Genomic DNA, 16155 nt, shown 5'->3' on the forward strand with positions numbered 1-16155 from the left:
TGTTCTCTATCTTAACACTTAACCCCGAAAGGAAGGTACCAATATAATCTCTATTTTGCAGATAAGAAACCTGGCTCAGAAAGGGTAAAGAACCTGCCCAAGGTCACAAAATACTGAGAAGCAGAGTCAGGATTCAGTCTCTGTAAAGTATACCTTCACCCCCAACACCACTCCCTTTCTCTTCAACATTGCTGCTCCCCAGCACTACACCAGTGCATTCATTTGCTCCTTTATCCACCTTAGTCAGTATTTAGTATTTGCTCAAGCATGCATGGCAGGAAGTGTCTTGGCAAATATCAGTTGCTTTAGGCCCTAACACCATCCAAGCTTGGCCGTGGCCTAGACTCTGGTATGCCCAGAATATGCCCTCCTGAAGGCTACTTGGGGCTATCACCGCTGCTTCTCTCCCTCAGCTAGAGCTTGAGTGTCTCTCCTGGGTCCCTGGGTCCCGTGCCTCACCTGTTGCGCTTCACCTGGGAGGCTGGCTTCCTGGACTGACTGCTTGAGAGGCAGTAGCGGGGCCATGCACTTGGCACTTGGTGTGGTCAGCCACCCCTGGCTATGAAACGGGGCTGTGCCCTTTAGGAGTGAGACAGCCCCAACTTTCGGTGCAGGTTTTGACTTTTACTCATTGAGGAATCTTAAGCTCTAAATCTCAGTTGACTCATCTGTTTAAATTGGGTTTCATACCATCATGGTTTCAACACATCACGACTGAGGGTTGAATAAAAATGGGTAATGGATGTACATACTGGACTAACAATGCGACTTACAAATGGCAGCTATTCTTACTATTGCTAATTCCTTCCACCCCTAACCGGTGAATTTGCATCCATTTCCTGTGTCCCCTAGAAAGAGACCTGTCCCCAGCTCACTGCTCTAAATACAGAGGCCTCTTAAGAGTCAGGCACTTACGTAGCAATCCTGCTGACATACCTTGAAGGTCTGATTGGGGCGAGGCCCTATTTTAGGGGCCTGAATGTCCAGGTGAACACCCACACTTCTCTTGAGTAACGGTTGGATGGACAAATGGCAATAGAAGCAAGTAGCTGGGTAGGTGCTGAGTCAGACATCCTGTAGGGCCACACAGATCCCATGGATCCCAGCCAGCATGGTCCTGGTTGTGGGGAGTAAGGGAGGGTGTTTGCAGCTGAGCAGCGAGGGGCTCCAGCATTAGGAACAAGGGTTCTTAGAGTAGATACTTTGTGTTCACTGCCTACTTGGTAGAGATGGTGGCATGAGGCTGGGGCAGGCCTGAAGCTCCCCTCCCACTGCTGGACACAGGTCATGCCCAGTTCCTGGTAACCTGGATGGTGCTGGCTAGGGCTACGGAGGATCTGCACTTCAGAGTTGTAATTCAGGTGAATGTGTAAATGGCTGGGGGTGGCAAGGAAGGAAGATTAGATGCTTCATATTAGAAGCATTTCCCAGTGGCAGGCTAGGGTGGGAAGCTTCTGAAGGACCCTGCTGCTAGGACCCTCCAGTCCAGGCCTGGTGTCCATGTGCCTGCCAGGACCAAGATTAAGGCCTCTGGAATCTTTTCTGGAGCGTTAGCAGAGGGAGATTCAAGCCTAGCAACTTAAAGTTGTGTTTCAGGTGGGGCCACTCTTTTTCCAGAGGGGTGGCCAGAGCCCCAGCCTTGGGGAAATAAGGGCCCTGACTGAGGTCGCCTCTGGTGTGAGGCTGGGAGCAGGGGCAGCTGGAGACCTGGGGGCTGTGTCTCCACAGCGGGAAGCACAAGACGTGGGGGAGAAGAGGAGGATGGGAGGGCAGCTAATGGGAAGCAGGTGGAAGGGCTGCCCCAGTCCCAGCCAGGGGACAGACTGGGGGATGGCCCAGTCAATGGGAGAACCCGTCAGCTCACAGATAATCCCCGGGAACAGGCTCCGGGATGCCCATTCATATTCATTATGTGTGAAGTGGGTGGTTGTAAAGTTAGCTTTCTCTTCATTTAGCTGTCACAGGACAGAAAAATATGAGCTGTGGGCAGATGCCCCTGGACGGGAGCCAGTAGCTGGTCCCTGGCCTCCCGGACCCTCCCCCACTCAGCCCCCCAGCACAGGGCCCGCCTCTCCCTCTCTGGCAGCGCTGATGCTCCCTGGCCGGACTGCTCGTCTTCCCCATGCCTGCTTCCTTTGCTTGGGCTTTCACAGGTCCTTCCGTCCTCTGTCCATCTCTCCAAGCTGTGAAAGTCCTCTATGCTCTTCTTGACCCTTGACCTTTGCTCTATCTCTGGCACCTAACACAGTGCCTGACACAGAGCAGGCACTCAGATATTTGTGAAACGAACTAATCTCTCTCTGCATCTCTGACTTTTTGTGAGACCGAAAGTCCAAGATTTTGCTGGCCACCCCTTGGGTGAAGTAACTGGTGGTGTAGTGGGCTGAGCCCTGGAGTTAGAAATACGGACCTGAGCCCGTTTGTTATTGAGGAGCTGGGTGAAGGTGGTTCTGTTCATCAGAGGTCCCTGGGGTGCCTCCCCTACTGCCCGGGCTCTGCCCCTCCTGCCGGACACGGCCTCCCACCTGGACCTCAGGGCCAGCACCAGGACAAAGAGAAATCTCCAGAGATTAGGGCCTGGAGGAAAGGAAGCATCCTCTGGGCGTGCTTGAGCCTCGTCACAGCGAGTATCTTGGCCAGGAAACCCAGTCCACGGAGGACCAGCGCTCTCCCTGAGAGACGGCGTGCTGCCCCAGGTCTCTGGTTTGGGCCTCTCTGCGCCTGAAGAGGCGGAGCTGGGTGACTGCTAGCCGAGGCTGAGCTTTGTGAGCAATGTGGTTGTGTTTACTGGGAAGGTGGGAGGGCCAGGCCTGCTTTTTTCCTGCCTTCCAGGCTGCAGATAAGGCAGAGCGTGGGGCTGAAGGACAGAAAGGGTAATACTCCGAAACCACAAGAAAGAAGAGTCCTGGCTTTTGTCTCTGCCCCACAGCTCAGGCACGCTCCTGGGGCATCTGGGAGAAGGGAGCTGCCCCACCCCCACCAGCATGTGGGGCCCTCAGCGCCTCTGTAGTCTCCCCCATCTTCCTTTCCACCTTCCTTCCCGCGGGCAGCTCGGCCACAAGCTTATCTCTGTTTCCTCACTCCCCTTCCCGCCCCCGGCTTTCCCTTCCACCTGAGCCCAGCAGCCCTAAGCTGGGTCCTACCCCGCCACCCCCCACGCCCCACCCCCTTCTCCCCTCCCCAGCTGGGGCCACAGAAGCCCCGAGCAGGCCATGGGGCCACCATCCCCTGCCTCTAAGATCCGTGCTGGCCCCGGGGCCTGTACAGACCAGCTCCAAAGTGCCAGACCCAAAGGAGACAGTCAGCTGGTCTAAAAAATATTGCCACCTTTTTATTATGCTGGGCAGCACTTTTTTTTTTTTTTTTTTTTTTTTTTTACAAAAGTAGTTTTACAAAAGGTGGGGTCAGGATCTCAGGGGCTCAGAGTCAGAAATCTGTTTCCTCCCTCCCATGATCAGTGAGTGAGCCAGGGGAGCCATGGTGTCCACAGCATAGCTTGGCCTCATCCCATGAGCAGAATGGAAATATTTCGTTGTTGCTGGTGGGACTGCCGACCCTTGGAGGGGGCGGATGGCTCCGTGCCTGTTTCGGGAGGAGTGAGGGATGGCTGCAGCAGGGGAGCCGGACCTTCCACCGACCTCTGGCCTCCAGGCCCTTCTCACCGCCACACGCTGGGTGTCCACCCCCTGGTGGCAGCAGGGGGTGAGGTTGGCCTACAAGTTGCTCCTCCTGGTTCAACCTGTGTCCTCCCATTTCCCTGGGTTTCCTGAATGAGGAGCCAGTTCAGCTGTTTCCGCTGGAGGAGTGACTTTCGAAGGAAGCTGGGCAGTGTCCTTCTCCAGCCCGGAGTCTGGGTGAGAGGCCCCGAGCTGTGGCAGAGGGTCCAACCTGCTTTGAAGCCCCCTTCCTCCTGAGCAGCCCCATCTTGTCCTAAGAGAAAAGGGACTTGTTCCCTGTGGAGGCTGAGGTCCCTGCTGCTCGGCCTGCACCTTCAGGAACCATGTGGGGCTGGGAGGCCGAGGAGTGTCCTCTCTGGCATCCTGGCCCCGCGGGGTGGGAGCAGCTGGGAATGGAAACGGGGGTGGCAGCTCAGTCTGTGTGTCCACGAGACGATCACGTGGTCCAGTTCAGCAGGCTGGGCGGCTCCTTGGGCTTCACCCTGAGCGACACGAGACTTGGAGACTTATAGTCGCCATCCGGGGAAGGCTCAAAACTGTGGCCCCCCAGGGCAGGGGAAAAGCCGTGAAGGGAGTAGATGCCAGGGTGGGCTCTGGGGGAGGCTGGCACCCCCATGAAGCCAGCCACATTGCCGTGAGAGTGAGAGTATGGAGACATGCATGGGGAGGGGATGCCCTCTGGAGACACGAGGCAGGGGCCCCCAGGGCTGCCAGACCCTGGACTGGGCCACAGGGAGTTCTGCAGCTGAAAGAGAGAAAGATGGCCCATGATCAGCACCCCAAGCGCTGCTCCCCTTCCCTGGGGGCGCTCTGCCCTTAGGGTTCCACACACTTTCCAAGAAGCCTCCTCTTTTTTTTTTAAGGGGTTCCCCCAACCAGCCCAGGCATCAGCACCACCTTGTCTGTGGTGTTCCACTGGGCCCTGCAAATCCTGCCTTATTGCTAACTGAGCTGGGGCCACCTTAGGCAGGCGCTGAGGTTGTGGGGGGGGGGTGCCTCCTGCCCTGTCACTCCAGGGGTCTGTTTGCAATTCCAGCTCCGCCTCCTGCGGGGGCAAAGACATCTCCTCTGGCCTGGTCTGGAAGCCACTCCCTCCCGCGCTGCACACTGTCAGTGGCCACTGCCACTGCTCAGGAGGCGGTTTCTTTGTTGAGTCCCTGTTTGAAGCTCCGCGTGCATCATTCACGAGACAGGTGAGATCCCCATTTTGCAGAGGAAGGAGCGATGTAACCACATATCTCAGCCCCACTGCCGCTACAGGGACCAGAGCCCCTCTTCTTGCCGCCCTCCCCAGGGGACACCCAGGTCCTGGCTCACCTGGGGGTGGCTGTCCGTGCGGGGCAGCACGGAGATGTCATAGGCCGACGTGAAGGGGTTCCGCCCGTCCTGGATCTTCCCGTAACGCTCCCGCTTCCGCCACTTGGCTCTGCGGTTCTGGAACCAGACCTGGGGGCCGGTTGGGAGAGGCGGAGAGGGTGCTGAAGCAACCCCAAGCGTGGAGCTGGCAGTTGTGTCCTGCAGGCTGGGGAGCTGGCTCTGGGCCGGAGGGGCTTGAGTGGTAGTTTAGAAATCTACGTCGTTCTCAGGGGCCCCCTGGAGGGCCTGGGATGGGGCCTGGGAAAGACCCAAACCCAGCCAGGGTTTATTGACCTTATGGGCCACCCCCACACAACTCCCCTGCTGAGTCGCTTTCTGGGGTTCTCCAACGTGGTTCTCTAGGAAAGCTCGTGGGAGTCCATGGCCTCAGAGGCCCCAGGTGCTGCCTAAGTGTGCCAGTGCACGTGTGTGGGCTTTCTAGCCCTCCTGCCTCATCTCCTGCTCGTCTCCCCACCACATGGATGTTAAAGATGTATCTGCCAGGTCCTGGTCCTGTCTGAGCCCTCGGTGGCTCCCCGGAGACCTCAGGCGGAGCCCAGCTCCTTCACAAGCTCCTGTGGCCTCCCGCCCTTCACAGCCCCATCTCCTGCCACACAACACCCCGTTAGCTGCCTCCCACACCAGCCCACCTTTGAAACACTCCCTGCCTGTGTGACGGACCCCTCCCTCCACGTCCATCTGAGCCGGGCACCCTCCCTGGCATCTCACTGTAATCCCACGTGCCACCGGCGTCATCTGGTGTGTGAGAGCTCTTGGCTATCTGTGTGTTGTGCGCATATCTGAGATGAATTTGTTGTTTGGTATCCGCCCTGTGACTGTGACATGTAAGTGCACTGCGGCATGTGTTTTGCATTTCTATCATTTAATAAACACTTATGTGTCAGGCTCTGGACTAGACATTGGCAATATCAAGCCCCACCAAACCAGCCACAAACAACAGACTTTTAGGGATCAAGCTGGGAGTGCCAACAGAGTAGCCGTGTGTGTGTGTGTGTGTGTGTGTGTGTGTATGTGTGTGTGCGTGCGTGTGTGTGCGCGCGCGTGCGTGCAAGAGAAAAAGAGAGAGAGAGAGAGAGACCTGCCCTTGGCCCTCACATCTGCCCACTGCCCCACAGTCATTCCCACTCCAGCAGGCAGTGAGGCCCTGAAAGTTAAGGAGCTGGGCACGCTGCAGCCTCCTGACCCCAGGTCACAGAACTCCCAGAGCAGGCCTGGGGCAAGTCTAGGGGAGGGCCACCCCACCTGCCCAGCTACCTGGCCTGTCTTTTTCTACTGTCCCTCCCCTGCAGGCAGATGAAGAAGCCAGGAGCCGATAAATCTGATCTCTTTACTGGGAGTGCTTCCCTGTCACCCCTATTCTCGCCCAGAGTCCTCTGTGCTCTGGACCTGCCCTCTGCATAGTCCAGTGTGTAGTCTTAATAACCCCCTCCACGGGTGGGCCTATGGGTGGGTGTCAAGCTCCCGTCACAGAAAACGTCCCTACTCATCTCAATCATCGGGGAGGCTGCTGGGCTGGATTTGGGGCCCTGGTGGCTACCCCTCCACCCTTCTGGGGTTCAAAAGGTGTAGCACGTGAGGGGGCCAGTGTGCTCCACTTCTTCAAAGCTGTTCCATGGGGGTCGCTATTTAGACCCCACCCCACGGTCGTGCAGAAGCACCTGTGGCTTCTGTAATCTGGGGTTGTCTTGAATGCTGGACCTCCCACTCTGATGGCCCCAGGCCCTGGGCAGCCTTTGGTGACAGTCCTGGAAGCCTGTTTTGGGTGCTACCGGGGAGGAACATGGACCAGGAGGACCAGCAGAGAAGGGGAAACATCCCAAGTCCCCCGGCCTTATGCTGAATCAGCCGAAGGGCCCTCTCCGCTGGACAGCAGCTGGCCTCTTTATAGATTGGCCGGCCCGCCCCCAAGTTCTGCAGAGCTGCCCCCTGCCCCGAAGGACCCGTGCACGATGTGAGCTCTGTCCTGGCTGAGTCTCCTCTGTTTTGGAGAAGGGGATCGCCTCTGCCTTGAGGCCACCTCCTCACTTTCCCGAGAAGCTGAACCCCAAGCCCTGCTTAGGGCCGCTTTCTGGGTCGCGAGCCTGTGTGAGGCCAGGTGAAAACCACACCTTGGGCCAGACTCTTACTGAAGCCTCCTTTCCGAAGCCTGCCCCTCCCCACCCCAGCCCCGGCCTGCATTGCCCAGCTCACGTTCTTTCTCCCTCCCTCCCAACATGCCTTGCATGTGGACGGCCCTTTGCCCTTTACCCTGATTAGCAAGTGAAAGTTGCTGGACAGCTGAGCATCCCTGATCCTGAGACACCCCACCCGCAGCGGGGGGACCCTCCTACTCTGAGCAGGCATCTTAGGAGCAGCCCCACGTGAGCACAGCAAGGCACTGCTTCCCAAACGCTGCCTCCTCTGTGGTCCTCGAGAATGCTCCCTAAGCAGACAGCACCATGGCTCACTGTTCCTAAATCAGAACACTGAGGTGAGAGATCCAGGGTGTACCCCGGATCAGCAACAAAGTTGGCTTGCACACAGGACTTGGGGTGCCTGCGTGCGCCTCCACTTGGGCTGGGTGCCTGTGGCTGCAGCAAGCAGGCACAGAGGGTGAGCCCAGGAAGGTGGGCTGCCCTGTGGGGTGCTAGCGTCCCGTGGCCCAGGTATGTGGTGGAGGCAGCTAGAGTCCCGTGCTCAGGGCGCCCTCACCTGTACCCGGGCCTCGGTTAGGTCCGTGCGCAGAGCCAGCTGCTCCCGGGCATACACATCAGGGTAGTGGGTTTTCTGGAAGACCTTCTCCAGCTCCTCCAGCTGGAACGTGCTGAAGGTCGTGCGGTTACGGCGCTTCTTGCTCTTGTTCTTGGCCAACTCCATGGAGTCGGGGAGTCCCGGGGACAGGGGGACACGCAGGCTGGCCAGGCAGGGGCCTGGGGAGCCTTGCAAGTTAGAGGGCCCGTCTCTGGGGCCCCCTCGGCAGTCCAAGGGTAGCTGAGGAAAGCTGGCGGCTTTGGAGGCCTTCTCCTCAGCTGCAATGGAAAACACAAAAAGGAGGATGGAAGCCGAACGGGGGGTTTTGTGGGTGGAATGGAGGGAGGAGAAGAACGTGACGCTTCAGTCCCCGCCTTCCCCTTCCTTTGCCTTCCCTTCCTCCAGCCAGCCACCCTCCATGGGAGCCTGGCTTCAGAGCCTGCCTGCGGAGTCTCCCGCTGGGGAGGGGGCCCTGGGGAGCCATGTGCTCTGTGGTCTGGGCGGATCTGCTGGGGCTAGAGGGGGTTCATTTCGGGGAAGTGCTGTGGGGGTGCATCCCACAGGGTGGAGGTGCCAGGATTGGCGCCAAGGCAGGGCCAAGCACAGGCACAGTAAAGTCTTTGGTGTGTGGGGGGGGCAGGAAGAGGAGGGGGTGAGGGTGAGTGGGTGACACCACCCTCCCCTGCCAGGAAGGGCCTCCTTGTGCCTTACTCTGTGGGCCTTGGTTCCCAGGCCCTCATGGCCACACCCCTGCCCTCAGGATCAGGCAGGCAACTGTCAGGGATGCTCAGTCCACCTCTGAGCTCATTCTCTGAACCCCAAGTCCTAGGGCAATGTCCAATCCCCCCAGCCCTGTGGTATGAAGGGCAAATTGGGGTAAAGAAGCTTCCAGGAGGATTGTCTCATTCCCCCAAAAATTGTGAAGTCTGAGCACAGACTTAAGCTCCAGCATCAGAGGCAGGAGAGAGGCCTTGCTTGGAGGAGAGTTGGGGCACCGGGGTCGAAACAGAACACAGACCCCAACCCTGACATTCTCGTCGTGTCTGCCTGCCACCCTCAGGCGTCTCTGATGGCTCCTTGTTGCCCACGATTTACAAGCGGGGGGGACCTGACTGCAGCCTGGGAGCAGCTCCGAGTGGCCCCGCTCTGACACGCTAAGCCTCACTCCCTCACGCGGGAGGCTCCATGGAGCACGGCCACCATTGGCGCACGGTGAAAATAGGTCACCCTGAGCGCCCCGCCCTCTCTCCCTCTGGCAAGGACCCCCAGCAGTGTCACCATGAAATCTCAACAGTCCGCTGGGATGGCAGGAGCGCCGCCACAAAGACGCCCCACTGACTCACACAGCCCGTTCCCTGGCCCTGGGCCCATCCCCAGCGGGGGCCTGGTCCCCAGGAGGCCCAGCGAGCTGGCACCAAGAGGCAGTTTCTTCCCTGGGACTGGTGTTGGGATCACAGCTGTGTCAGAGGAGGACGCGACTGGAGACATGGCTTACGGGTGCCCACGGGTCTCTGTCTGCGCCGTGGAGGACAACGGGCAAGTTCCCTTCCTCCGGAAGGCGGCCACGACCTCCCAGGACCACCCAGACTGTGAAATAAGCTCCATGTTGTGTGTCCTGGAGGCCTGGTGGGGGTGGGGGCGGCTGCCCTCAGGGCTGTGTGCAGCCTGGGCACCAGCATCCTTCACATGGGGCAGAAAATGCTCCAGCTCCCGATTTCCACTCTTGGACAACACAGCTCAGTTCTAGGGTAATCGTAGGGAGCCTCAGTAGGAAGAAGAACTCACGGAAGTTGAACCAAATAATTGAAAATGACCAGGAGGCTGGACGGGGTCTTTTTCCCTACAGCAGACCTGAGAGTAGGGGGTCAGAGTGTGGTCCTGGAGTAGGGGTGTTAGTATCTTGGGGTCAGAGTGTGGACCTGCAAGATTCCAGGCAGAAAAGGGGTGAGAGTGGCTCAGGAATGGGTCCAGAGGAGCGCTGATGTCACTGCAGGGGGCTCCCCAAAGCTCTGGGGCTTGCTCATCTACCTCTTGGGCCCCCAGTGTATTTCCTGTCCAGCAGGATCTTCCCTGAGGAAGTGACCAGGTCTGGGGCTCTAGGACTTGCCTTCCTGACCTTAAGCCTCCCAGTTACCAAGGTCAAGGGATGAAGGACAGCAGGACTTCTCAGAACGGCTGCCCCCAAAGGGCCAAGCCTGCTGGCCTCGCATGCCTGCCCAGTCTACAGCCCTGTCAGGGACCAGAGAAATCCCTCTTCCTCGCCATTGCCCTGAGACCACCTTCCTCTACCTGGAGGATATCAGGTGGTACCCCTTCTTTTTGGGAGAGAGGGGTGTGCCTCATGGAACACCCTGAGGATTAGGCTCAGGGTGTTAGCCTCAGCCTCCTGAGGATTAGGCTCAGAAGAGCAGAGTGGGAGGTGGGATAAATGGAGGGCAGGAGCCAAGGAAAGGCAGAACAGGAACAGAAACCAGCAACTGAAATCGAAGCTTGTTGGGAGAAGGTGGCTCTGTCAGGCCCAGGGCAGGTTCGCAGTGTGTACAGGCTGTGCGCAGGAGTCACTTGCACCTGGTTGGGACAGTGGGTACTAAGGGGGGGAGTACCCAGGCTGGACAGTGAGAACCTGGGGTTCAGCGCCAGGGTGTCCAAGATCTGCACAACCACAAGACCACCGAGGCAGTATGCGGGACCTGAAAGGCAGGAACCAGGACAAGGACCTCCAAGGCCTTCACGGAGCTCTGTCCATGACTCACTTCGCAAGCCCTAAAGCACTCCCCTACCCAGGAGGGCTCCCGGAACCCCTACCAGTGGGGGCTCGGATGCCACTCAGGCTTTGCTCCAGTCTCGGGTCTGGAACCCCACCGCCATTAAGGCCTCCATGGAGAGCGCAGCGGGCAGCGTTCAGCTTTTAGCCTGGCTTTCAGCGGCTTAGCTTTTAGCTGTGGGGCAGTCTTGCTCCCTGCGAAGTTCCTCAGGCTGGCGGAGGGGCTCTCGGAAGCCAGGGCTTCTGCAGCTCTGGTGGAACACCAGAAACCCATGTGCACAAAAAGCGCATGTAGGTCCCAGGGTGGAAACAACCTTGGCATAGAGATCACAGCCAGGTGTCCACGACTTAGAGCTCGCCTGGAGGTCCGCGGCCCGCCTGGTGGACGCGGCAATACGGTTATTGGCTCAGGGCCTTCGGGGCGGCAGGCACATCCCGAGGTCAGGGAGCCAAGCTGGGGCTCAGACTGGGCGGCCCCTGGCGGGACGGGAACGGCCGCCGCGCGCAGAGGAAGCGAGGGTGGCTGGCACAGTCAGGATGCCCCCGGTTCGAGAGCCGCGCAGGGCGACCTCGGCAAAGGGCGTGAGAGGAGCGCCGTGCGCCAGGCTCCCGGGCGCGCAACTGCCGGGCCTCGGCAAAGACCGTGCCGCACATGGGGCGCAGCTGCGCGCTCACTGGTCAGAACTGGAACGCTCCGGGCCCGTTATTTTAAAAAAACGATAAATAAGGCGGGGTGCCCTTTTGTGCGCCGCTTCCCTCACCAAGCGGACAGCGGGGCCAGAGCTCTCCCGGCCGCGCCTCCCTCGAAGCCCGGCTCCGCCGCGCGCCTCTCCGAGGTCGCCCCCCTGGAGGGACACGCGGCGCCTGTGCCCGCCCGGGCGGAGCGCAGGGCCTGGGCGCGGTTCGCTGAGCGGCCCGTGGCGTCTCCACCCGGGCGCGCCTGGACTCCTGCGCCTGCTTTTCGGTCGGCCTGGCCTCCGCGCAGCTTGGATCCTGCCTGTGCGTCCCCCACTTCTTCTCATGGGGCTGTTTCCTACTCTTCCAGGATGCCCTGCACCCCCCTTTCGTTTTGTCCGCCTCTTCTCTCTTCTTCTTCCCCTCCTGCTCCACGACCCGCTTCGTTCGATCTTCCCTTCGCTTTTTTCTTTTCGTTGGTTCTTCACTTATTTTCCGTCGTGCTCCGCTCGCCGACTGCTGTCCGCGTCTCCTGCTCGCTTCTGTCCTCCGCTGCTCTGTTCAATTTCCCCTTCTCGCCTCTGGCTGGCCGCTGGCACTCTGGGGTCCCCTTTCCACACATTTCGTTGTGGACACGGGCGCCCGCGCCGGCTGCCCCGCGGCCGCTGCTCCGCTCCAGCGCCCCCCGCACTTTGCGCGCGTGGAGGCCGCTCCCGGGGCAGGCTGGGGGTGGGGGGAACAGCCGCCCAGCGGGGGTGCGCGCCCGTGGGGAGGGTCCTGGCCGGCCCGACGCGCCGAGCCAGCCGGGTACCTGTCCCCGGCGGTGCTCAGGGCGCTGCGCGGCCGCCGCCGTCTGGCTGGGATCAGAGGAGCCAGGCCAACTGCTTCTCATTAAGTCCCAACTGTGGTTTTTATCAGGAGAGCCTCTTTAAAGGGCACAGACGCGGGGCTCCGCGGGCTCGCTCATTTCCTCCGCTGACCCCACACACCTCCCGCCCTCCCCTGCCCATTCCCACCGCCGGGCTGGGCGCAGGCCGGAGCTGCCCGGCCTCCCCGTGGAGCCCGCGCGGCGCGGCCCGGAGTCCAGCTCTGGCCCCAGCAGCGGGACGTGGCGGCGCAGACGGGGCGGCGCGGGCGCGAGGCTCTCCCAGGTCAGTCGGTGCCGTCGGTGCCCGCCAGGCCCGGCCCGGGCGCTCAGGCTGTTCCTGGCGGCGGCACGGCCGAGGGGCCTCGCGCGCGCAGGGCGGCGGCCCAGGAGCCCGAGGCGCCCGGGGTCACCGCCCGCCGCGAGCAGCGGGGCGCGCCCGTGGGCCCCGCAGGCGACGGCCGGGTGCGGAGGCCACGACCGTGCAGGGGCGGCCACCCCGCGCCTAGGGACGGCGGCCAGGTCGGTCTGAGAAATAAAAACACGGTTATTCTGCGTTGAGGAGGGTCCTGCGGCCACTCCCCGGGCGCCCTCCCCGCGGCGCTCGGCCTGGGGCGGGGAGACCGGCGGGGCCAGGCCGCGGCCCACGGCTCAGCCCGGCTCCGCCGCCCAACGGGGCTCAGACACAAAAGCCGCGCGTCGCCCCGGATGGGGCCCAGGGCCGAGCGAGGTGGCGCCTGGGCCCGCCGCCGGCTTCTGGGAGGGAAGCAGCTGCCCCGCGGCCCCGGCCGGGCGCGATCGCGCCTTCCCGGCGCCTTCGGACCCGAGCGGGCCCCGCGCCGCGGCCGCTCCGCCCTCCCGCGCGGCCGCTCCCTCCCCGGGGCGCACGGCTCCCGCCCGCCGCGCGGACTCGTGCCGGCCCCGGCGCCGACGGCCCGGCCGCCGAGCGGGATGCGGCGCGGGGAGGGCGCCGCGGCGGAGACACAGGCGCGCGGGGGCCGGGGCGGCGAGGCCCGGGCGGGCGGGCGGGAAGCGGGTCGGGCCGGGCTGCGCGCTGCGCCCCGCGCCGCGGTTACCTTCCGCAGGGCCCTCGTAGAAGTGGCCGTTGAGCGCCGGGCCGGGCCCGAGGTCCTGCAGGTACTTGACGGGCGGCTTGGCGGGCTCGGGAAGGTAGGGCTCCAGGGGCCCGCAGGCCGGAAAGCGGGTCAGGCGCGGGCCGCGGGGCGGCGCGGGGTGCAGGTGAGGCGCGGTGGGGGGGGTCCCCTGAGCGCCGGGAGACTCGTCCCCCGCGGCCGCGTAGGGGCCGGGCCCGGGCCCCACGCCGAAGGGCGCGCAGCGCTCGGGGTCCATGCCGGCTCGGGGCGCACAGGCCGCCGGGGCTCCGGGGCTCGCGCTGCCCGCGCGGCCTGTGAGCGCCCGCCAAGGGGGAGGGACCTGGGCGCGGGGGCGCGGAGCCCCCGGGAGCGGCGCGCGCCGCGGGGGGCGGGGGGCAGGGGAGGGGGCTGCGCCTCTGACTTAATGCAGGAACCATCCACGTCACGTGCAGCCCCGCGCCGGTTAACCCCTCGGAGTCCGGGAGCCCCCTAATTCACCCCAGCCCCCTTATCTGAGGCCACTTGAGGGCAGGGTCTCTTTTGACTGCCCGTCCTGGCGAGCGCCCCGGTCAGAGCTGCACTTTGGGTCCTGCTGTCCAGCCTACAGGCTCCAGCCTAGGGAGGTGAGGCATTTGGGGAGGCAGAGTGTCTCCCCGCCCCAGCAGACACTTTTAGGCCTGGTCTCCCGACGTGAGCCTGGAGTTAAGGGCCCCCAGGACTGCTAGGGACTGGGCTGGACTTCACGTAACTCTCTGCTGGGAGTTGGGGAAAAACGAGGCCTCCAGCAAAACCAGCTCCTTCAAAGATGTCTACTACCCTACAGGGGGAGAAATCCTGGGTGGCGCTGTGGAAAGAGCTCTCATCTGGTCTGGGGGCTGAGAAAGTTGGGCCCGGACACTGCCATTAATGAGCGGTGGGACCTTGAACCAGCCACTTAGTATTCTTATCTGACCAGGGAGTGTCCCTCAGAGGGCATTTTAGAAGCAGAGGAGGCAGAAGGAGAGATGATGGGGACAACTTGCCCCTGCATGGAGTCCAGCAGCGCGGCCTTTGGAGCAGGTGGAGGAGGACATAGAGGGTTTGCAGTTTGAACTGTGCCCATGAAGCGAGTACCTTTTAGTGGACACATGTTCTGGATGTGCCCAGGGCCCCACAGTAAAGAAGCTACCTGCAGAGCAGACCTCAGGGCTCCCTTGCCCCAGGCCTGCCATTTTGAAGGGAAGGGAGAGTAGGACCACATTTCCTAAGAGTTGGGTCTCTCCAGCCAAAAGGAGGCAGAGGATTAGGACAGTAGCTGAGAAATTCTGAAAAGAAAAGCAACTCTCACCCCATTTAAGATCTGGGAAGAAGTAGCCAAGGTCCTTAGGACCCTGTTCTCCTCTGTGGATTGAGGTGTTTCTAAATCTGGGTTAAACTGTGTTTATTTCCTGTGACTCCAGAGACTAGTGAGAAGGGCTGGGAGTCAAACATCATTTGTATTTCATTTGAATTCTCAATTTTTAAAGGAATCCAAGAGGTCTGGTGTGAACACCTCCCTCTTCCGCTGGGGGCTTAGAGGGGGTTTCTTGGCTGTCCTCAGCCTGAGTTGAGCTATAAATCAAGGCCAAACAGGAACCAGAAGCCTTGCATCTCACAAGTAGTCATTAAGCCATTATTAAACATACCGTAACTTCTCTGAAGCCTTATTGGTTTAAACACCACATTGGAGGCATTATGGCCATTAAGGCCCCTAATCACAGGCTGCAGACTGGGGCAGCGCAATGGGAGCACCTGGGGTTGGTATTTCCAGCCAAGAGGGAGCTCAGAATTAAGCTTCCTCTCTGGCCTCACCAAAAGGCTCCCTTTTTCAGGATCTAGTTGATCCAAGCTCTGGGCAACCAAACCAAAGGGATCACTTTGACCATTAATAAGGCATTGCAGTAAAAACCTCATCTCTTACTGAAATAGGGTCATGGGTACTGTTGACTTTTTAGGAGGCTGTTAGTGTCAGTAGGGGATACCTATTCTATTCAGCAAAGTCTTCAAGCGGCTTACAAGTAGGACATAAGAAAAATGTCACTAACCAATTAAATAAGGTAGTTTGGCTTAAATGCAAGTGTTTTGCCTTAAATAAGAACCCTTATGAGCCTCAGTTTCCTCATCATGAAAAGGGGCGGTCCACATGGAGATGGGATGCTTGAGAAGCGCTCGTGTTTTAATGGACGTGGAGCACTGTTCATCGAAGAGATTGTTACGATTATTATGGTATTTGGAAACAGCAGCCCGGATTTCTGGGTCACATCTTGGAACTGGGGAAAAGTTCCTGTCCTGGGCTATAGGGGACTGAGGCTGGGGATAAATAGAAAGTCCAGAGACCCACATGCCTTTCCAAGCCCAGACGTCCCTCTTGCCAATCTCTGGATAGCACCTATGTCCGTGCTGAGATGGTGTTGCCAGTTGAGCTGAGGTGGATGCCCCAGATTACATGCAAGTTGGATGGGTAGATGCCTCTCTCCATGGGGTTTCTCCCAGCACCATGAAAAACAGGGTACTTAGAGGAGGCTCATCTGCTCCCGGGGGTTAAGCCACTAGTCCAAACTCTTACTTTTATCTGTATTCAATCTGGGAAGAGTTTGATGAGGCAGGTACATAAAAACACAACCCCCACCCCCAGCAAACTCAGTTACTAAGTTTTCCTTCCTAAGAAGGCTGAGAGATTGTGGACTACCCCAGGGGTCCTCATTTTGCAGATAAAAATGGTGGCTAACACTTATACAATACAGAGGGTGTTCCAGGCACTATGGAATGTATTTTGTAGACACTGGTTTATTTAATCCTCTCAACCACATGAAGGAGGCACGATTATTATTCCCAAGACTGAGGCCACGGAAGGGAGCCACACAGCCACTTAGTGGCAGAACCAGAATTTCCTCTCAGATCCGTGGTCTTCCACCCGACAGCATCTCTTGGTCCTTCAGCTAATGGAACAAATCA

General features: G+C 60.0%; 1 protein-coding gene across 1 annotated transcript; it reads right to left on the bottom strand.

Annotated features, from left to right (window-relative positions):
* Window positions 1–3309: 3309 nt before the first annotated feature.
* On the bottom strand, window positions 3310–13520 carry ALX3 (ALX homeobox 3). The gene is made up of 4 exons (XM_037498997.2): window positions 13165–13520; window positions 7746–8062; window positions 4995–5123; window positions 3310–4422 (listed from the first exon to the last, which is right to left on the bottom strand). Exons 1-4 carry the CDS (start codon window positions 13436–13438, stop codon window positions 4114–4116), a joined length of 1029 nt encoding a protein of 342 aa, XP_037354894.1. The 5' UTR covers window positions 13439–13520; the 3' UTR covers window positions 3310–4113.
* Window positions 13521–16155: the final 2635 nt, after the last annotated feature.

Source organism: Talpa occidentalis, unplaced genomic scaffold (assembly GCF_014898055.3).
Source record: "Talpa occidentalis isolate TD23 unplaced genomic scaffold, MPIMG_talOcc4v2.1 talOcc4.9, whole genome shotgun sequence".
Lineage (NCBI taxonomy): Eukaryota > Metazoa > Chordata > Mammalia > Eulipotyphla > Talpidae > Talpa > Talpa occidentalis.